Source organism: Mus caroli, unplaced genomic scaffold (genome assembly GCF_978045245.1).
Source record: "Mus caroli unplaced genomic scaffold, Mus_caroli_1 scaffold_9, whole genome shotgun sequence".
In the NCBI taxonomy this organism is placed as follows: Eukaryota; Metazoa; Chordata; class Mammalia; order Rodentia; family Muridae; genus Mus; species Mus caroli.
This window is the reverse complement of record NW_028227264.1, coordinates 120,459,438-120,479,915: the sequence shown is the minus strand read 5'-3', so window position 1 is coordinate 120,479,915 and position 20,478 is coordinate 120,459,438. Positions and strand designations below refer to the sequence as shown.

The following is a 20,478-nucleotide window of genomic DNA, read 5'->3' as shown; positions in this document are numbered from 1 at the left end:
CCCCCTCAGGTGCGACCTCTGGGACGCAGTCGGTGGTCCTCTGTATTATGGGTATTCAGTAGGCACAAGAGCGACCATGTCACACCTTAACTGGCACTTCGCAGGCTCTTTGGTACAGGCCAGGACTTTTGGTCCTTAGCTCTCTGGCGCCCTGACCCTACAGTAAAGGTCTCGGGTGGTTGCTGCCAGGGGGCTCTGCTCCGGGTTGCCCACGCGCGGAAGCGCCGTTCCCGCAGGGCTGGCCCGGGGCGGTGGAGGCGGCGCCGGAGGCGGGAGTTGGCGGCGGCCGCGTCCCGGGCAGCAGGCCCCTTCCGCGGCCAGCGCGCTCCGCCGTCCTCCCTCGCTTGTCTGCTATGCTCATATTTGGACTCGGCCGCCCGTGCCCAGGAATTTCCCGTCATGCCTCCCGCCGCCCCGTCTGTCGCCCGGAGCCGGGAGGGAGGAGGGATCGGACAGCGGCAGCTCGTCTTCCCCAAGAGTGCGCGGCGGACCCTCCTGCGCTCAATCGCGCTCTGCCTGGGTTTCTGCTTAGCCGCGGCCGCGGCCACCACGCCGCGCGGTGAGTCCCCGCCTCGCCCCATCCGGCCCTCCGACCCCTCCGAGTCAGCCTGGGACCCGGAGTGTTCCCCCCACCCCCACCCCCGTCCCGGGAGCGCCGCCCCTCAGTCTTGAGAGTCATCCCCCTGCCGTAGAGTCTCGGCGCGGACCCCGGAGACGCTCCACGCCAACGAGGGGACAGCGCAGAATGAGGTCAGGCGGGAGAGCTCGCGCCCCGCCGGCCGCCGCGCTGACACCTTACCCGTCCCCAACGGGAACCTGAGAGCCGCCTTCCTCGCGCGGGTCCTCCGGGAGGCTCAGTGAGGTGGCCGGGGGCGCGGGCTGACGCTCCGAGGGCGCGTCTCTCTCTCTTTCGGGCCTCTCGGCAACTGCGGCCGGGGGATAACGGGCCAGGGCGTGGGAACCAGGAAGGCGTCGCCAGGCCCCTGGGGACAGGGGCGCACCCAGGAGCGGGCTGGCGGCTCATAGGCCCAAACAGGTACCAGCAAAACTCCAGGGAGCGGGTACCAGTTCTGACTTCTTTTCAAGTGAAAACAAGCATCAGAGCTCCCCCCGCCCTTTTATTTCTTAAACTTTTCCACTGGGCTATTATTTCAAGTCAGACTATCTGAATAAAAAGTACTGTTCCTGCCTTTGTAGGTTATGCGATAAGTGGGGACAATAAGGATTTAAAAGAAATTTCTTTGAATCATATGGAAAGTATTAGAGAGCTTTCTTTCTTTCTTTCTTTCTTTCTTTCTTTCTTTCTTTCTTTCTTCTTTCTTCCTATTTCCATTGCGTGTCAAAAAACTAATTATTTGAAGTCCAAAGGGGAGGTTTTAAAGGAAAATATTAAGTTGCAGGGGCTCTTGAATTTGAACAGAGTAAACAAATCAAAGCTTGATTCATTTTGTCTGGCAAGGCAAAACGTTATAATCACCAGAAACCGGGATTACGTGGGCGGTGTTAGGTGGTCGCTGTGTTGCCTATCGCTAGGATAGACTGAACTGTCAAAATGAGGTTCGGCTAGCCAGGACACGACGCACACGAGAGTTGACAGGCGACTACACCCTGTGCAGCATAAAAGACAAAATAGGTTTTAAAGGTACTTTAATGTATAAAATGTTATCCAGGGAAGATTCTCAGGGTTATAGAGTTTACGAAGTGGTTTCTCAGAACCACTGGTACATAGTTAAGTATACACACTGCAGTTTGTAAGTGCTTCCGTTAACAATGACGGCAGTTTTATGTTTGTTCCTGAACATTGTTCTTCGGAAAGGACCCACCTTTAAATCGACTCATAATCCTGGGGCTGCTTTCTATCTAACACTCATTCTTGGGAATCAACGGATTCTGACTAGACATTTTATCAATGGATTTCTAAAGCCTGCTGGGCTGGCTGATGAGGAACAGATTGTGCTGAAAGGGAGTATAGGAATGATCGTGTGTGTGTGTGTGTGTGTGTGTGTGTGTGTGTGCGCGCGCGCGATAAGTGGACTTACTTGATGTCTGTGGTCAAGCAGCCTTTGAAGACCAAAGTCAACTGTGCCATGGCCTCTTGCCAGTCAGTTCTAACACCAAGTTTATATTTGGACTATTTAAACATAGTTCTAAAAATTTGTTCCTACCTGATAGTCGAATTTCTGATGCTTTTAATAGTTCCCTATGTGGCTGTCTGGGATTTTTTTTTTTAATATTAAACCCAGTAGCTCTTTGCCATTTAGATTTTTGTCACAGTGCCTGAACTGCCTGTCTGCCAAGGTTGCAGCACACAGCATCATTTAGGTTTCGAATCAAAGCACTGTTTCAACTTGTAAAGCTACTTGTTTCAGTAGTTCAGCTGAAATGTTGAAAGTATCAGGACAGAAGTCCTTGTGTCTAACACCGAGTGTGCTGGGACATTCCCTTTCATCCCAGCACAGAGAAAGAGGCCAGCAGGGTTTTTTTGTGAGTCTGAGGGGGTTCGGAGAGCAAGTTCCATCCAGGCCAGCCACAGTTTGGTTGTCAGACTGTCAGAAGAAAAAAAATAGTCTAAAAACTATCCCAAATTAAAATTCATCAGTTTTTCTGTTGTATTTTTTCACTTAATAAGCAAACATAGATATTTAAGCCATCAGAAAAGAAAGTTAGCAGATGCTTTTGAGTTTAATCTAGTCAGAGCCCTTTTATATTTTAATCATATATATACATATACATATACATATGTATACACACATATATGTGTGTGTAATATAATGTATATATAATACATATAATAGAAATTACATATATAATATATATAATTTATAATACATATAATACACACACACACACATAACGGCTGGGGATTTGGTCAATGAATTTGGTTCCAAAGTTTAGCTGCTTATTCTGTAAATGCCTCTCAACTGCAGGATTTCTCTGGTACAGTTTTTGTTTGCATAACCCCGCAGAGCCGCCCACTTCATTCCTTCAGACATCTGGGTGTCAGTCTTTGACTTGCTCCACGCGTTAAACTGGTCTCCACGGAGTTGCGTCCGATAGGCGTGGCTTCAGCTTTGGGGAGCCGGCTGCCTCACAGAAGGTGCTCCTCTAAAATTCAGTCTTGTACTTTCAGAGAGTGATGCTCTGTCACTGGCAAACGTCCGCCTGCCCTCTGTTGGTAAACCGAAGCCTCTGACACTGTCTGATAACTTGGTTTTTGGTATTTGGGTCTGGGGAGATACCCTCAGAGTTCACTCAGGACTTCCGGCCCTCAAAGCCTGTGGTTAGTTACCTGGGGAACCTCCCAAACAAAAACCCCCTCAAGTAATTAGTCACTTGATAATCCTGTCCCTCAGAAGCTCAGTTCCATCTACCAGCCCGGGATCGTGAACAGCCATTGAGTTGACACTTCGTTAGCATTTCTTGTGCTGATGTGGATCTCATGACTTTACCTTGACTGCCCTTTATCTCCAATTTCTAGGGCGCACGTAATTCATTCTTGTAAAATGCTCTCCATGGCCCTTGATCCCTGTTTGTATATCTCATTGCCCAACAGTCTGACATTTTCTTTTGCGGCCTTTAAGAGAATGTAGAAAAAAAAGAAACAGAGCAGCTATGAGTCAGCTGACTTTGTGGAAGGCTTTGATTACTACTTGTTTCAAGAAACGGAAATAGAGGCAGGCGAATTTCTGAGTTCGAGGCCAGCCTGGTCTACAAAGTGAGTTCCAGGACAGCCAGGGCTACACAGAGAAACCCTGTCTCAAAAAAACAAAACAAACAAACAAAAAAAAAGAAATGGAAATAAACCAAAACGAGGAGTTTTGAGCTTTTAATCAAAAGGAAGGAAGGAAGGAAGGAAGGAAGGAAGGAAGGAAGGAAGGAAGAAAGGAAGGAAGGAAGGAAGGGGCTAGGGAAAGCACTGGAAGCCAAGCACAGACTGACCTCATTCGGGCCCAGGGTCGTGATAGATAACGAAAGCCTAGAACATTCTGTGTCTCTAGTCTTCGCCTTCATATGCTTCCCTGGTCTTTGGCTGGTTTTGTTCTTATTCTTTGTAGCTAGCTCAGCAGCTACACTGTATCTCTGTGTCCCTTGATCACAGTGCAAAGCTGATTGAATGTGCCTCAGAGGAGGAACCTGATAACACCCACTGTGGGTCACATGGTCTGTCTAGATTTCCCCCCACAGCCTCTTTTCCTTCTCGCATCATGTAGTCTAGCCCTGTAGAGAGCTTGCATGAGCCTTTTCCTGTGTTAGATGTTGGGGTTATTTAGTCTTTACACTGCGTACTTTCTCCTTGATTGCACAGTGTGTAGGAGCTGTGACATTGCCTGCCGGCACTAGACCTCGTGCGTCTCCTTCTGCAGGAATGCTGAGGAGGAGACATACTGGGAGTCAACAGAGTGTGTGTCACACCCGGGAATTCTGAGCTCGCCATGTGATGGAGTTGTGAAAATCCTGGGTGATAACCATCAATCCACTCTGAAGGATTTTCAGGAATCCACTAATGAAAATGTTGAGTCCAGGTAGCTCTCTCTATAAACTTGTGAAGACTGTGTTAATGATAGAGTCATTCAAAATAGAAAGAATTTAGGGAGCATGAGTTCCTGAGGTTTGGCTCACGATCCCGGCCTTTTTTCTTCATAGTGGTTGATATGGCCTCCTGTGAAGCCTTCCATATCTAATATCTAACTTCCTTTAGCTTCTCCTGAGGCTTGTGCCACCCAAAACAATAGGCGTTCACTGTGCGGCAGGCTAGTGATTTGTTCACTGGTAATTCTGAGAAGGCTCTTAGCACTCTAACAGAGCCACAGCCATGTTATATCCCGACTTTCCACATTCTGAAGTCATCACGCCCTCTGCCCCCTTCCTCCCTGATCTCTGCCCCCTTCCTCCCTGGCCTCCGCCCCCTTCCTCCCTGACTCCTGCAGCGCAGGTGCACTGTTCTTTCTTACTCTTTGTTTCATAGATTTTTCATAAGCTTTTCCACGAGCACTACAGTTTCCCCTGTGAAGATTGAACATGTAAAAGACAGGAAGTTTCCCCATCACCTGAAATGGCACAGGAGAGAAGGGAACGGCCAGCTTGTGTGGGAAGGGAACGGCCTTGCTTGCACACATGATACCGTGTCAGACACAGCCAATGCAGACGGCACAGAGCAGATGTAAACAGATCTGTGAAGGTGAAGAGGTGGAGAATTAGGTTGAGCTCAGAAGGTGCAAGACTCGGATTGCTAAAGGCCTGGGGATTTGGACTGGTCTCATTAGCTATGAAATTGGAGTTTCTCGATTCCTGGAATGTTGCAATCAGAGTTGAATTGCAGGTGGTATTTCTAACAGCTCACAGGATGAGTGGAGTTGGCAAAGAAAGTATTGAGTGACTAGGAAGCAACGTTGGAGGTTTTTAAAAAAGGGAGACCCAAACTGGGGAGCGGTGATGGGGTGGGGAATCCTTGGGGTGGGGGTGAATGGGCTGAGATCATTAAGCAGATACTGGGAAAGAAAGGGGTGGGTAAAAGGCATTGGCTAAATGTAACTCTGGGTGACCGAGAGAACGTGAGCTCAGAACAGCTTTATAAATGAGACAATACTTCCTGTAATTAGCTATAGATCTTTCCTGCTTTGGGCACCCACAGGACATTCCCATGGAAGTGTGCGGTAGGCTCATATGTGGTTGTGGAAGTGGGTTGGGGAACCGTGTGTGGGGGGGTGTGGAGGGAGAGCAAGCGGGACTGGGAATGGACCCTGTGTGAGAGAGGAGGGCTAGAGAGAAAGGTAAGAGGTGAACAGGGTTGGCTTGCGTCCGAGGAAGGACCCGGGGAAAAGCATCCTAAAGAAGACAGAACCTGATAAGGCTTCAAAGGCGATCCATTGGCATTCTGTCTGCGAGCTGCTGTGCCGAAGGGGCGTGGCTTTTCTAATTGCGCATGAACTATGTAGGGAATACTGGATGGCAGGTACTGTGTCTAGAAGGCCCTCAACCTGCACAGTGGGGCTGCTCCTTTCCCACCCTCCTCAATACAACAGAACTTTTCGTTGTTCCCGTTAGTTCTGGACACATTCTGTTTCACACCCCTCCTCGGAACCTCCTTTCATCTTCTCCAGGAATGGGCCGGCAGTGAGGACAGTTCCGGGGTTACTCTCAATTATCTACCCGGCTCCGTGTCTTAGGGGCACTTTCCATCGCCATGGTCAGGTTGTCCTTAAGAATTTTTGACATTTTCTTAGTCTAAAAATGTATGAATCTGACTATCACAGCATTCCATTTTGTACTAACACACACACACACACACACACACACACACACACACCCTGAGCGTCTTGTGTCATCTGCATGGTTCCAGCACCCGTGAGCTAGCCACCCTGGCCACTGTAACGTAGAGAAGCATGGCTATCTGGTGTCAGCTCAGAGGACCCAATGCATTGATGACTGATGGAGAGAAAGCCTTCCGAGTGAGAGTTCAGTTCCATGGCTTGTAAAGACTGATAACACCTGTAGAGGGCGGCAGATCTCATTACAGATGGTTGTGAGACATCGTGTGGTTGCTGGGATTTGAACTCAGGACCTTTGGAAGAGCAGTCAGTGTTCTTTCTTTCTTTCTTTCTTTCTTTCTTTCTTTTTTTATTTTGTTTTTATTCTTTTTTCTTTTTTTGGTTTTTTTTTTTCTTTTATTTCTACAGTCAGTGTTCTTAACCTCTGAGCCATCTCTCCCTGATTTGGGGTTTCTAAGGACAGTGTCCTCACATGTAGATAGAGAGACAGGTTTGTGTACAGAATGGAGTATGAAGAATTGTTTCTCCCTCTCAAAAACAAAACGGAATGTCAGCTCTTCCACAGCTACACCTTTTGGCAGCTGTAGACTGAGAAGATGCGTAATAGCAGAAAGCCACTCTGATCTGAAAGTCGGAAAGCCAACATTGAATAGAAAAGCACTCCCGTAGGTTTGCAAAGTGCACGTGTGGAAATCATGACCTACAAATCCTGCAGACTGCACTTGATCTCTGCCTTTGCAGGTACTCTCAGGGACGTTCTGGATCCAGAGTCCCCTGGGTCTGTCTGTCTGTCTGTCTGTCTGTCTCTCTTTTACAAAAGGAACTTCTTCAAAATCCTGTCACAGCACTTGCAACCTGTTTTTATTCATTTATTTTTAATTTTTAAAGGTTTTATTTTCCCCTGGCCAGGTAATGTACTAGCTGAGACTGTATTATTAAATAGTCTCAAGGCTGAGGAAACAGAAATGGTATGCTTCAAAAACTGCATTTTCAGGCACCATTCCTAGGTCTATAATGTGATTTTTTTTTTAGATTTATTTATTTATTATATGTAAGTACACTGTTGCTGTCTTCAGACACTCCAGAAGAGGGAGTCAGATCTCATTACGGATGGTTGTGAGCCACCATGTGGTTGCTGGGATTTGAACTCAGGACCTTCGAAAGAGCAGTCAGTGCTCTTAACCGCTGAGCCATCTCTCCAGCCCCTCTTATGTAATTTTAAGGTGAAATTTGCATAAGCCATTTATAGCACTCATTGTTTTGGTCATAACTGTCTGCCATTGTTATATAGCATAGAACGGACTCTTATAGTCTCTTTATTTAATGACCAAGGAAAGCACTTCAGAACCTAGGTCAAGTTTACGTGGTTAACAAGAGTGAGCTTGTGCTATGAGGGGATGTGAGACCATCCTGGTATAAGTCCATCTTGTATTTGCATGCTTGTCGTTTTACTTTTTTATGACTTATTTATTTATTGTATGTATATGAGTACACTGTAGCTTTTCAGATGCTTCTGAGTCTTCATGGGACTCTTGGGAATTGAATTTGTTTGTTTGTTTGTTTGTTTTTTGAGACAGGGTTTCTCTGTATAGCCCTGGCTGTCCTCGAACTCACTCTGTAGACCAGGCTGGCCTCGAACTCAGAAATCCACCTGCCTCTGCCTCCCGAGTGCTGGGTTTAGGACCTCTGCTCGCTCTGGTCAACCCGGCTCTCTCAGTCCCTATTTGCTCCAGCCCAAAGATTTATTTATTATTATACATAAGTATACATAAGTATCTGTCTTCAGAAGAGAGCATTAGATTTCATTACGGATGTTTGTGAGCCACCAGGTGGTTGCTGGGATTCTAACTCAGGACCTTCAGAAGAACACTCAGTATTCTTACCTGTTGAGCTATCTCACCAGCCCTCCTTTTGTTGTGTTCGGTGGCTACAGACTCTGGGCTTGGTTGGAGTTGGAGAGAATTCCAAAGTGTGTGATAGGGTAGAGGCTTTTCTTTTTGTAGTGGGTTAATAACGAAAGTGTGGCCATGTCTCCTGTGACCTAGTCCAGATTGGGTAAGGTACTGGGCAAGTGTCTGCGAGAATTCTTGAAGTTCTAGTGTCACGATAATCAAAGGGAAAGTTGGAAATTGAAATGTCACTGTCATTTTTGCTTCTGACTTTTTTCAAAAGTTATACTGTTTTAAATTTTTAAATTTTAATTATATTTTATGTGTATTGACATTTTGCCTACTTGTATGTCTGTGCCATGTCTATACAGTGACCATGAAAGCCAGAAGAGGGCAGTGGATCCCTGGAGCTGGAGGTATAAATGATTACGAGCTGCCATGTGGATGCTGGGACTTGAACTTGGGTCCTCTAGAAGAGCAGAAGCCAGTGCTCTTAACTCCTGAACCATCCCTCCAGCCTGTTTCTGATTTCCTGATGTGAAAGTGTCAGGCTGTCTTAGTGGGCTGGGAAGAAAATGGTTTGAACGCAGAGGTTGTTCACCTGTAGGAAGAGCAATCTGAAACATTGTAGGCTCATTTGCATAATCACCCAGTAGTGCTGCAAGAGAGTCCTGCAGTGGCCTGAGAGGAATGGTGGGGGGCAGTTAGGAGACTGTGTTCTCCTAGCTTGTTTGTGTTCAAACCATTTAACTTTCTTATGCCTCTGTTTCTCTATCTGCAGAATTGGTGGGTTTACTGCCAACCCCTGATGCTGCTTTTAAGCATCTGTAGTCTGTGGGTTGTCTGAAAATCTCCCAGGAGCTTCCATAACTTTTAATGGAAATAGCTTAGATAATAAATTGTATAGAGTTACGTTTTTCTTGTGATGCTTTAAGTTTCACTGTTCAGTTGAACTATCTACAAGCATTGTCTAAGATCTTATTTTTGAACTTTGTATCCTAGTGTGCCCAGTAATTGGATCTACAGCTAAAGTTACATAACCCTTTTAAAGATTTAGTGCTTATCGGAAAGATAGGCTACAGTATATTAGAATATCACATGCCCCGTCTGAAGTAACAGCATTAAGCACTAGAAAGGATGCCTTTTTCTTTTTTAAAGTGTAGCAGCCAAGAGTTGGGAGCATGTCTCTGAGTGGAAAGCCTTCTTTCAAAGGTGTGGATAACCAGCAGAATTTGCCTCTGGCCATGCTAAAAGTAGATTGAACTCTCACAATCAGTTAAGGGAAAAATGCTTTGCTTATATGATATGTGATCACTCACCTCAGTTTATTAGTAAGCCTTTCTCTTCTTCAAAATTATTTCACACATATAGAAAGAGTAAGTCACCTATATAAAACATACAGACCTTATTTGAAAAGTCTCGTTCCCCCCTTCCAGCTTCTGGATAGAGCGTTAAAGCCAACTGCGTGGAGTTGCCTGTCATGTCGTCCTCTGCCTTCATCGCAGTGCTTTGAGGTTTTTTTTTTTTTTTTTTCCTCAGCAATGAAAGTGTCAGCTCATCTGTCTTTATCCCTCACTATAGAGGAAGCTTCGTATTTCACTGTTGAGTTCTGCACGCTCTGGTTCTTTATTTACAGATGCCGACCATCTGCGGGGACAGCGCTTGTTTTGCTTTTTCCCTCGAAATATTGTGTTTCTATATTGGCGTGCAGCACACACTTTAAAAATAGACCAACACTTCTTAAATTTTTTACTTTTATGTATGTGTGTCAATGTGCACCTCTGTATACACACACACACACACACACACACACACATCGTGGTGCACTTGTGAAGGCCAGAAGGCAACTTGGAGAGAGTCAGCCCTCCCCTTCCGTGTAGGTCAGACTCTGGTTGGGAGACTTGGTGGCAAGCGCCTCTACCCGATATGCCAGCTTGCTAGCTCTAAATATCGTTTTTTTTTTTTTTTAAGGGAATTTTTTTATGGCCTCACATGAATCAGTTAACACCCTAGGATTTTTTTTTTTTTTTTTTTTTCTTTACAGAGAGACAGACAGACCCGGGCTGCGCAGGCCACGGTCGAGGCCAGGCAGGCCGGGTCAGAAGGAAAGAAGGAAAAAAGAAGGAAGGAGAACCGGGGCAGACAGACCAGGGAGGCACGGAGGATGCACAGCCGGGATATGGGGCCTCTCGGTCGGACTCGGACTCGGGCTTGGTCCCCGGGGAGAAGGGAGGAGGAAGGGAGGAAGCCAGGGGGAATAGAGAGATGCAGAGTCCCGAGCTGCGCGGGTCACAGTAAAGACCAGGCAGGCCGGGTCAGGAGGAAAGAAGGAAGGAAGAAGGTAGCTCAGAGAGAGAGAGACAGACCCGGGGTAGCGAGGCACACGAGAAGCCTGGATGTAGCCTCGCTGGCGGACGCGGACTCGGGCTTGGTCCCCGGGGAGAAGGAAGGAGAAGGTAGGAGAAGGTAGGAGACCAGGGCAGAGAGACGTGAGGAAGCCGGGATGGGTCTCTCGTTGGCGGACACTGACGCCAGGCAGCCCTGGGAGGAAGGGAGAAGGAGAGACACAGCGAGACTTAGAGACAGAGAGAGAAACAGAGACACTTAGAGACTTAGAGACTTAGAGAATTAGAGACACAGCGAGACTTAGAGACTTAGAAAAAGAGACAGAGGGACAGAGAGAGGCTCTGTCCCTCACCCTAGGATTTTTCAGATGACTTGTGTGTGCCGAGTGATACTCACTTCTTCTGTCGGCACATAGAGCTGTTAATAAGAATGTTCCTCTAGCATGAAATGACCAAAGAGGGGGAAAATAAAGATCTGGATGGGGCTGGGAACAACTGGTTTTCCACTAACCCCAAATTACAGACTGTAAGTGTTAGCACACGGAGCAAAAGCCCTAAATACTACTTACTATTTTAAAAAGTGTACAGTTGAAAGATTAAAATTAGAAGTAAGAAATTAAGACTTTTCATATGATTTAAAAAAAAAAAAAAACCTCCAGTTTTCCAAAGCTCTGGGGAACCTTCCTAATACCTCTCATTTAAACATTCTAGATTTCTCCCACAAAACAGAAAGCCCATTTATCCCAGCATCCCTTGAGATTTAACTTAGTTTTTGGTTGGAGGGAGGGGCTATTACATTTTTTTTCATTTTTTATTGTTTGAAATTTTTATATAAACTACAGCCCCTCCTGGGTCCTCTTCCCAGTGTCCCCTCCCAGTTTTATGAGCTCTGTGTTCAAACCCGCTAAGTTCCCTAGGTGTTGCTTGTGTGCACACCGGCTTAGGTCCGTCTGCTGTAGTGTGGTTAGGCTCTCAGGGACTGGATCTCTGAGGAAAATGGACCTAATCTCTCCCGGTAGCCATCATTTTTCATAGGCTTCTCAGCTGGGGTGGGACTTTGTGACTCCTCCCCCTGTCCGAGCCGGGGATTTTCATCCGGCTTGGTCTTGTGCAGGTCTTGGGCATGCTGTGAATGGAGCCCTGCAGCTTGCTTCTGCCTCATCTGGCAGCACGGGCTTCACCACAATCCTCCCTGACTTCTTACTCCTGTAGTCTTTCTGTTTCCTCTTGCATGATGATCAGGGAGCCTTAGGAGGAGGGTCTGCTAACTAGATGTTTCTCTTCAGGTGAGTTGTAGCTCTCCGTGTTAATCATCATCTATTAACAAAAGGAAGCCACAGGTGAGTGTGTGTGGGGGGGGAGTAATCTACAGATATAGAGATAAGCCCGTAGGAGACTGTTTAATTCCGTGTCCATTTAGCATTATAATAGTAGTTGGTTTTCCCACAGGGCCTATCCTCTACCCAGTCACAGGCTCTTGGGGGCTAATAAAGCTGCTCGCCATGAGTTCCCTTTGTAGAGTGGACCTCAAATCCAACCAGATAGTGGTTGGTCGCTATCGTAACATGTGTGCACTTCTGCATTGGTTGGCAGGACTTTCTAGGAACTCGCTATTGCCGATTCAGAGCGGAGTGACCCAGCTGAGTGCTTTAGCCCCAGAGTAGCTTTGCATGGGTAGCATCTTCTAGCATCTGCAGAAATAAATCTTCCCAGTGAGTACTGGTTTGAGTTTTCCACGATCTATGACTCAAATACATGAAGTTGTTAGTAATAGGGTCTTGCCTCTCAGAATATCAACAGTAGTAGAAATGACCTGTGATATTTGGGGGCCGTCTATGGGATCCCACTGACCAACAACGTCCTGAGATTTCTATTGGACAGGCTGCGCGGTGTTTGGGAGTGACACTGTACTCCCATTGTGGCCTTGTTGGAGTAGGTGTGTCACTGTGGGCATGGGCTTTTACACCACCCTAGTCCTAGCTATCTGGAAGCCAGACTTCTCCTAGCAGCCTTCAGATGAAGAGAAGATGTAGACCTCTCAGCTCCTCCTGCACCATGCCTGCCTGGATGCTGCCATGTTTCTGCCTTGATAATAATGGACTGAACCTCTGAACCTGAAAGCCAGCCCCAATTAAATGTTGTCTTTATGAGTTGCCTTGGTCACTGTGTCTGTACACAGCAGTAAGACCCTAACTAAGACATGTGGTGTGTGTGTGTGTCTGTGTGTGTGTGAATTACTGTGGTCTTTGAGTATGTCTACTAGTATAGGCTCATGCATGGTCCCAGTGGGCAGAACGATTTGGGAAGGACTAAGATGTGTGGCATTGTTGGAGAAGATGTGTCCCCAGGGACAGGCTATGAGGTCTCAAAAGCCCACAGCCATCCCGGGGCCTCTCAGCTCCTGCTCCAGCACTGTGCCTGCCCGCTGCCATGCTCCCCGCTGCGATGGTCATGGACTCTAGGCCTCTGAAGCCACGAGCCTTCAGATGAAGTGCTTTCTTTGGTATGTTGCCTTGGTCATGGCATAAGCAAGACACTCACTTAGGAGGTTTCCTCTCATGGCTAGTGTTACTAGCGATGTTGCGGCTTTTACAGGTTTGTTCATCTCTGTCATCCTGGGACGACACCTTTGACCTCTCCCCTCTTTGACTTGTGCCTCTCTCCTAGATCCTCTGTAGGCTAACTCGCCTTGAGCTGAGCCGCTGTTTCTCACTCAGTGGATGCGTCTCCTTCAGTCCTCTTACTTTGTGGCCTCAGTCCCAGTTGTATTTAGGTCACTTTCCCTCTTATCTTCCCATCAGCCCAGCTCTCCCGTCCTCACTTCTTTTTGTGTTATCACTGACTGGGTAACCTTGCCTAGGGCACCCTGACATGCCAAAACCAGAACTCCTTTTCTACTTCAACTTTGACCTCCTCACCCCACCCCACCCCACCCCACCCCAGATTAGTAAATGCTGCTACCATTTACCCTGATCCTTGAGCCACAGCTGTGCTCTCTGACTTAAACTCTCTCACCCCGACAGACAGCGGAGCTTAGTCAAGGCTGCAGCACTCGAGATCAGAGTCTCCCTGTGTGAGTCCTACCCATTTTCACGTTTTCCTTGTTAGAATTTAAATCTGCCTATCTGGTAGTAATGCTCTCCTTAGTGTCTGTTCTTGTTTACAAATCCCTGCACTGGCTTGTCAACATCATTTTCACAAATGTCAGCCTAAGCCACATACTCTTCCTTTGTAACCAGCCAGTGACATTTAATCTTAGCTCCAAACCACTGCCACTGTTCACTGTTTTTTTTTTTGGCTTGGAACAATTTCTTCTTTCTCTTCCTCTTCCTCTTCCCCTTCCTCCTCCTTTCTCCTCTTCCTCTCCCTCCTCCTTTCTCCTCTTCCTCTCCCTCCTCCTTTCTCTCCTCTTCTTCCTCCACTTCTCTTCTTTCTCCTCTTCTTCCTCCTTGTCTTCCTCTTCTCCTCCTCTTCCTTCTCCTCTTCCTCCTCTTCCTCTCCCTTTCCCTGTTCCTCCTCCTCTTCTTCCTCCTCCTCTTCCCCCTCCTTATCCTCTTCCTACTCCTCTTTCTCCTCTTCCTCTCACTCCTTCCCCTCCTCCTCCTGTTTCTCTTCCTCTTCCTTCTCTTCTTTCTCCTCTACCTCTTCCTCTTCTTCCTTCTCTTCCTCCTCCTCCCATTCTTCTTTTCTTTTTTGCGTGGGATATTATTTCTTTTACCTTTTATAAGTATGGGTCTGTGTCCCCGCTTCTGATTCTGGGTGATTGTCACCAAGCTTGGTAACCTTAGCTCTCACTTTGCTAACACCAGAGTGAGCTGCCAGTTACTAAGGTGTCCTGTTCTACTTTCAGTGTCTGTCTGTCAAGTAGACCGGGGAGCAGATGCCACGCCGGCCTGTCCGGTTTGACAATGAGAGCGCTTCTGAGTTTGGTGTGTGTTGTCTTTCAAGCTTACAAAAGAGGACAGAAAGCTTTCTGTGGATTCCCTTTCAAAGAAGCAGCGGGCTGTGAGGAGAGGAAGGGAGCAGCCTCCGACCGAAGAAGTGGGCTCTAGAAAGGAGGGGATTGGCTTGCTGTTGGAGCGTCTTGATTTTGATTGGAGCATGAGCCAGAGTTTTCAAGGCGGGGACCCCCAGCATCTCCCAGATTTGCTTGTCCATGTTGAGAGTCAGCATACGGGTTCTTCCTTAGTCCTTTGTAAGGTGATAAGCCTGTGTCCTGACCTGCCAGAATTACCCACTGGATTTAGGCAGATCGTGTTCAGTGGGTGCTTTCCGTACCCGGTGACCTAGCTGCACTCTGGGCGTTCTTCTGCCTCTGTAGAAGCCAGTGGGAATTTGCTGGGCTCTCAGGAACGTGATCGCGGGAACAGTGGTCGCTGGGATGAGTGGGGATTTGACCTTTCCTTTTGTATTTCCTCTCTGCACTTGATCCAGCAGAGGCTTTCAGAAGAACCTTATTTATGTTACGTTTTAAGGGCGGATGCAGGCTTTCCTGTTTTTATATTCTATTCTCCGCTTTTATGGGAGTGACGAATCTGACTACGAGTGAGCTCTTTTGAAAAGTATTGCTTCCCTTTTATTGGTGCCTGCGTGTACCGGGCGAAAGGAAGCACCTTCTCTCCCTTGTCTCTTTTCAGACCCTTCTGCGCCGTTTCTTTATTTTGCACTGCTGTGTGAGTCACTCTTTTTAATAACCTCATAAAAAATCATCATTTTTATTTTATGCTACGGACCTAGCCGATGACGCTCTCTTGCTTCTCCCAGCGCTCATTTCTCATAGCGTGTTGTATTTGCCTTCATCTCTTAGAGGGGTTATTTGGGTTTCTGTGGTTGTAGAAACACCACAAATCTCACCGGAGCTGACCAGCACATTAAAAGGGCTTCAGTGCTCACTCTTCTCTATGGGAGGAATTTAGGAAGACTTTTCCTGTCTTGCTTCTGTTAGTTAAGATGGATGCTGTAGTCGAAAGTGGTTGCATTTGCATTGTTGTCTTCATACTTTTAAGGATTATTTTCATCTAATGAGTGACCTTTATTATATTTACTGATCACCAGGGGTCTCAGTCAGTGTCCTATTGCTGGGAAGACACACCATGGGCAAGGCAACTCTTATGAAGGTCAACATTTCATTGGGGCTGGCTCAGACGTTTAGAGCGTCAGTCCATTATCAGCATTGTGACATGCAGGCAGACATGGTGCTGGAGAGGTAACTGAGAGCTCTACATCTGGATCCACAGGCAGTACAAAGAGAGACACTGGGCCTGATTTGAGTATTTGAAATCCCAAAGCCACCTCCAATGACATACTTCCTCCACTAAGGCCACACAGGGCACCCTGGGGACCAAGCATTCAAAGCTATGAGCCTATGAAGGTGGGGTGGGGTGTTTCATTCTTATTGAAACTACCACATCACCACATTATTTTAAATTCTGTCAACCTTTAAATTCATTAATGATATTTTGACTTATAGATCATTCATAGCCCGGAGTCTATTCTTGAGCCGATACTTTTTATTCTTTAAATTGGTTATTTTCTTTATTTACATTTCAAATGCTATCCTGAAAGTTCCCTATACCCTCCCCCCACCCTGCTCCCCTACCCACCCACTCCCACTTCCTGGCCCTGGCGTTCCCCTGTACTGGGGCATATATAAAGTTTGCAAGACCAAGGGGCCTCTCTTCCCAGTGATGGCCGACTAGGCCATCTTCTGCTACATATGCAGCTAGAGACATGAGCTCCTGGGGTACTGGTTAGTTCGTATTGTAATTCCACCTATAGGGTTGCAGACCCCTTTAACTCCTTGGGTGCTTTCTCTAGCTTCTCCATTGGGGGGCCCTGTGCTCCATCCTATAGATGACTGTGAGCATCCATTTCTGTATTTGCCAGGCACTGGCATAGCCTCACAGGAGACAGCTGTATCAGGGTCCTTTCAGCAAAATCTTGCTGATGCAATGGTGTCTGGGTTTGGTGGCTGATTATGGAATGGATCCCCAGGTGGGGTAGTCTCTGGATAGTCCATCCTTTCATCTTAGCTCCAAACTTTGTCTCTGTAACTCCTTCCATGGGTGTTTTTTTTTTTTTTTTTTCCCTATTCTAAGGAGGAATGAAGTATCCACACTTTGGTCTTCGTTCTTCTTGATTTTCTTGTGTTTTGCAATTTGTATCTTGGGTATTCTAAGTTTCTAGGCTAATATCCACTTATCAGTGAGTGCATATCAAGTGACTTCTTTTGTGATTGGATTACTTCACTCAAGATGATATCTTCCAGATCCATCCATTTGCCCAAGAATTTAATAAATTCCTTGTTTTAAATACCTGAGTAGCTGATACATTTTTAAACATGAAAAGATATATTGATATTTATTTCCTAAACCTGAGGTAATTCAATAAAAAAACTATCATATCCCTTAAAAATCATTTGATTAAAAAGATTATGAAAAGGCATAATAAGGAGGTTGGACAATTCTTATTGGATAAGCTGATTGCATATGGTAATATATTGTGGAATATATAAAAAGTCACCGAATTTTGTGCCAAAGAGGGGCCTGAGACAATGGAATTTGCTGGCATTTTGATGAGAGATTACTGTATCAGTCACAAGGGTGTAAGTGCTGGGAATCCAAGATCGCAAGTGTTATGAATAATTCTCAGGGTCATGTGCAAAATTAGTTTTCAGTCCTTGAATACTTTATGTTTGCAGGGCAGTAACCTTGAAACTGTAATTTGTAACTTCTGCTGGAGTTGATAAGAGCTGCTTAGCCCTTTGATTTTTTTGCACACACAAAGCTGGGTCAGTCTAAGTCATCTGAAACAAGTGGTTGCAAAATTTGAAATTTTACTTTTTGTCAAAATAAAGAAATATATGTATATATATGTATATATACACACACACACATGCATGCATGCATGCACGCACATACATACATACATAAGGTCATTAAACTGTAATTCCTGAAGTAGAAAAAAATCATTCTTGTGAACTTATGTGTTTAATGGTCTCATCTTCCATATTCCAAACTAAGTTAATTAAATTCTGTGATTGTATGACTCTTTCTCCCTCCTCCCCCTCCCTCCTCCCTCCTCTCCCTCTTCCCCCTCCCTCCTCCCTCCTCTCCATCCTCCCCCTCATTTCCATACTCTTCCCCTCCTCTTCCTCCTTTTGTTTTCCTTCAGGATAGGGAATGTAAAATTCACTGCGCTGTGCTATATGGTGTTATAACACATTTCATTTAAGGTAAACTTTAATGAAATAACTATTATTATAATCCATATTTTAATGGTAAGGAAACTAAAGATCTGTAGAGATCCCCAGGAAATGGGATATTTTAGGGAGGAACTGAGCAGTGGGTCATCATCAGAACATAATATTCATTCATTCATTCATTCATTCATTCATTCATTTATTCAAATGGTATAGGTTGGCTGTCTCCTAAGAGCCAGGCGCCAAGGGAGTCACTAGAAATAATAAAGGATGTGAGAGTCAGAGTCTGTTGAAGGCTGAAGCTCTACAAGCAGCAAGAGAAGTGACTCTGATAGGTCTTAAAAGTGGGATAGATTGGTGGAACTGTTCTCTGGAGATGGGGATGAGTCTTGGAGCATGTTAAGTCGTGTTTGCACGTGAGCAGAGTCAGTACACAGGGCGGGTGCAGCAGACAGCTGGGCAGATGTGAAGGGGATCAGTTCGGAAGTGAATGGCTCTGCTCCGAGCAGCAGTTCGTTCCCCATCCTAGGTCAGAAGAGAAGGATACATTTAGCCGGCAGAATGGAAACAGAGTTGCGGTCAGTTAATGTCCCCTGGGTAGCAGTGGTTTCAGTAGAACCAGGAAATCACGTCTGCAATCTTGGTGATGTGTAGTTGGGAATATTTTGGAACAAAATCAGAAATATAGAAATAAGAATAAATTAGTGAAGAAAGAAAGAAAGAAAGAAAGAAAGAAAGAAAGAAAGAAAGAAAGAAAAAGAAAGAACGAAAGAAAGAAAGGAAGGAAGGAGGGAGAGGGAGGGAGGGAGGGAGGGAGGGAGGAAGGAAGGAAGGAAGGAACGAAGGAAGGAAGGAAGGAAGGGAGGAAGGGAGGAAGGAAGGAAGGAAGGAGCTGAGTTTTGTTTTGAGGCAGGATCTTATCCTGTACAGCAGGCTGACCAGGTACTCATGTAGCCTGGGCTGGCCTTGCACTAAACATAATCCTCCTGCCTCATAATCCTCCTCTCACAAATTTGAAGCTAGCCTGGGCTACATAGTGAGACCTTGCCACACAAATGATACCAATCACAGATAGACATAGATACTTTAACTTACAGTCCCAGGCCAAGAATTATAGAACCAATTCAGGCAGCATTAGGACGTGTTTTTCTTTAGATGAAGCAGTCATTTGGAGCACAGTACGCTTTTCCTATGTTCATTTTATTTTTATAAAAAAGATCTGCAAAGGTGCTAAGCAACACCTTCCAGTTTCACCTCTCTGTCTCACTCCACTGAAGTGGCTTCAAATCATTATTTTTTGATACTTCTATAATTTTGATATAGTCATAGCAGTGTATATTGGCTTTTCAAACTTGGGTAATATCCAGATTTGATTGCTTTTGTAGTTTGTCTACCAGTGTTTACTAGTCTATTGATGCTGTGATCTGTCTAGTGTTCATTTTACAGCACCCGTGTATTTCCTGCTTAGCCTGGGATAGCCCCGAGACGAGCTGTGCGGTGGTAGAGAGAGACACAGCAGAGCGACTCAGACACTACAGAATCTTACTTTTCTCTCATGTGCCAGGTCAAACTTGGCAACCATCTTTGCTTCATATAGCCTGGCCTTCTTCATCAAGCCACTTCTGTTTGGGGCTTACACATGCTTATGAACTGTGAACCATGTCCCAGGAGTGGGGGACATGAAATTGAAAGCAAGTGACTACGCCTTTAACGCCCCTCTGACAGGCCACACCGTCTACAGACTTTCGTTTTCTTTCCCACGGTTCAGTGGTGTGTTCCAATCCGGTTACTGGGAGGCCGAGACCCGTGACTGTATGCTGAGCTAACATCCCAGGGGGTTCTGTTATACAGGGAAGATGGACTCTAGGGAGCCATTTTATGGTCGAGTTGTGCTTCACAAGATGAAGAGCCTGATGCCTTCAGACTTGCTTCTGATTTCCCTTCTGGCTGTCTTTGCTAAATCCTTTTTGTTCTCATGTGTGAAGAATGCTGCTGGTGTTTGCAGTGTGTTCAGAAACAGCCAAGTATCTGTCCATAGGTTTTTTTTTTTTTAATAACATGATATATATATATATATATAATTAAAAAAATAACATATATATAGCTTATATTGTTATGACATGTGCATATGTGTGTGGGTACACAGGTGTGTGCATTTGAGTGTGTATATACAGTATGTATGTGTGTGTGAGTGTGCATGAGTGTGTATATGGTGTGTGAGTGCACATATGTCTGTGTATGTGTGTGTTGTGTGTATTTGCATGAGTGTGTATGTGTGTATGGTGTGTGAGTGTGTATGTGTGTGTGTCTGTGTATGGTGTTGTGTGTGTTGTTATTGTTGTTGCTGGCTGCTTATTTTTAGGTTAAAAAAAATGGAACGGTTTCTATGATTGCTTAACCTTAGGGCTGGAGTAACTAAAGTTACTGGCAAATATGTTGGTTTTTTCCTTGTATTTATTGATTGGTTACAATGCGAGCGTCGTGTCTGTGTGCCCTTGTGTTGGCTCCCAACTTGTTGAATCAGTAAGAAGCTGCAGCGGATGTGACTCTTGTGGAGCCACTTTGGGATAAAGGATTTCATTCATTCATTCATTCATTCATCCATTCATTCAGCTTTCACCAACTTTGCCATGGGGTGACCGGCCGCTTTGCTTTCTGAAGGACTGGGGCAGTTACCTCTCTGTGGTTAAACAGCAATTGTCTGGTCTTCAGTGTCTTTATCTAGGAGGTGAGTCCTCTCCTGCCACCATAAGAGGAGCTTTGGGACAGTCAGT

General features: G+C 45.8%; 1 protein-coding gene across 1 annotated transcript in view; it reads left to right on the top strand.

Annotated features, from left to right (window-relative positions):
* Nucleotides 1-310: 310 nt before the first annotated feature.
* Msrb3 (methionine sulfoxide reductase B3) overlaps nucleotides 311-20,478 on the top strand; it is a 117,280-nt gene continuing 97,112 nt past the window's right edge. The window contains exon 1 of the mRNA XM_021175168.3: nucleotides 311-559. Coding sequence (XP_021030827.2) covers nucleotides 400-559 — 160 coding nt within the window. The 5' untranslated portion in view covers nucleotides 311-399. The remainder of the gene's footprint in view (nucleotides 560-20,478) is intronic.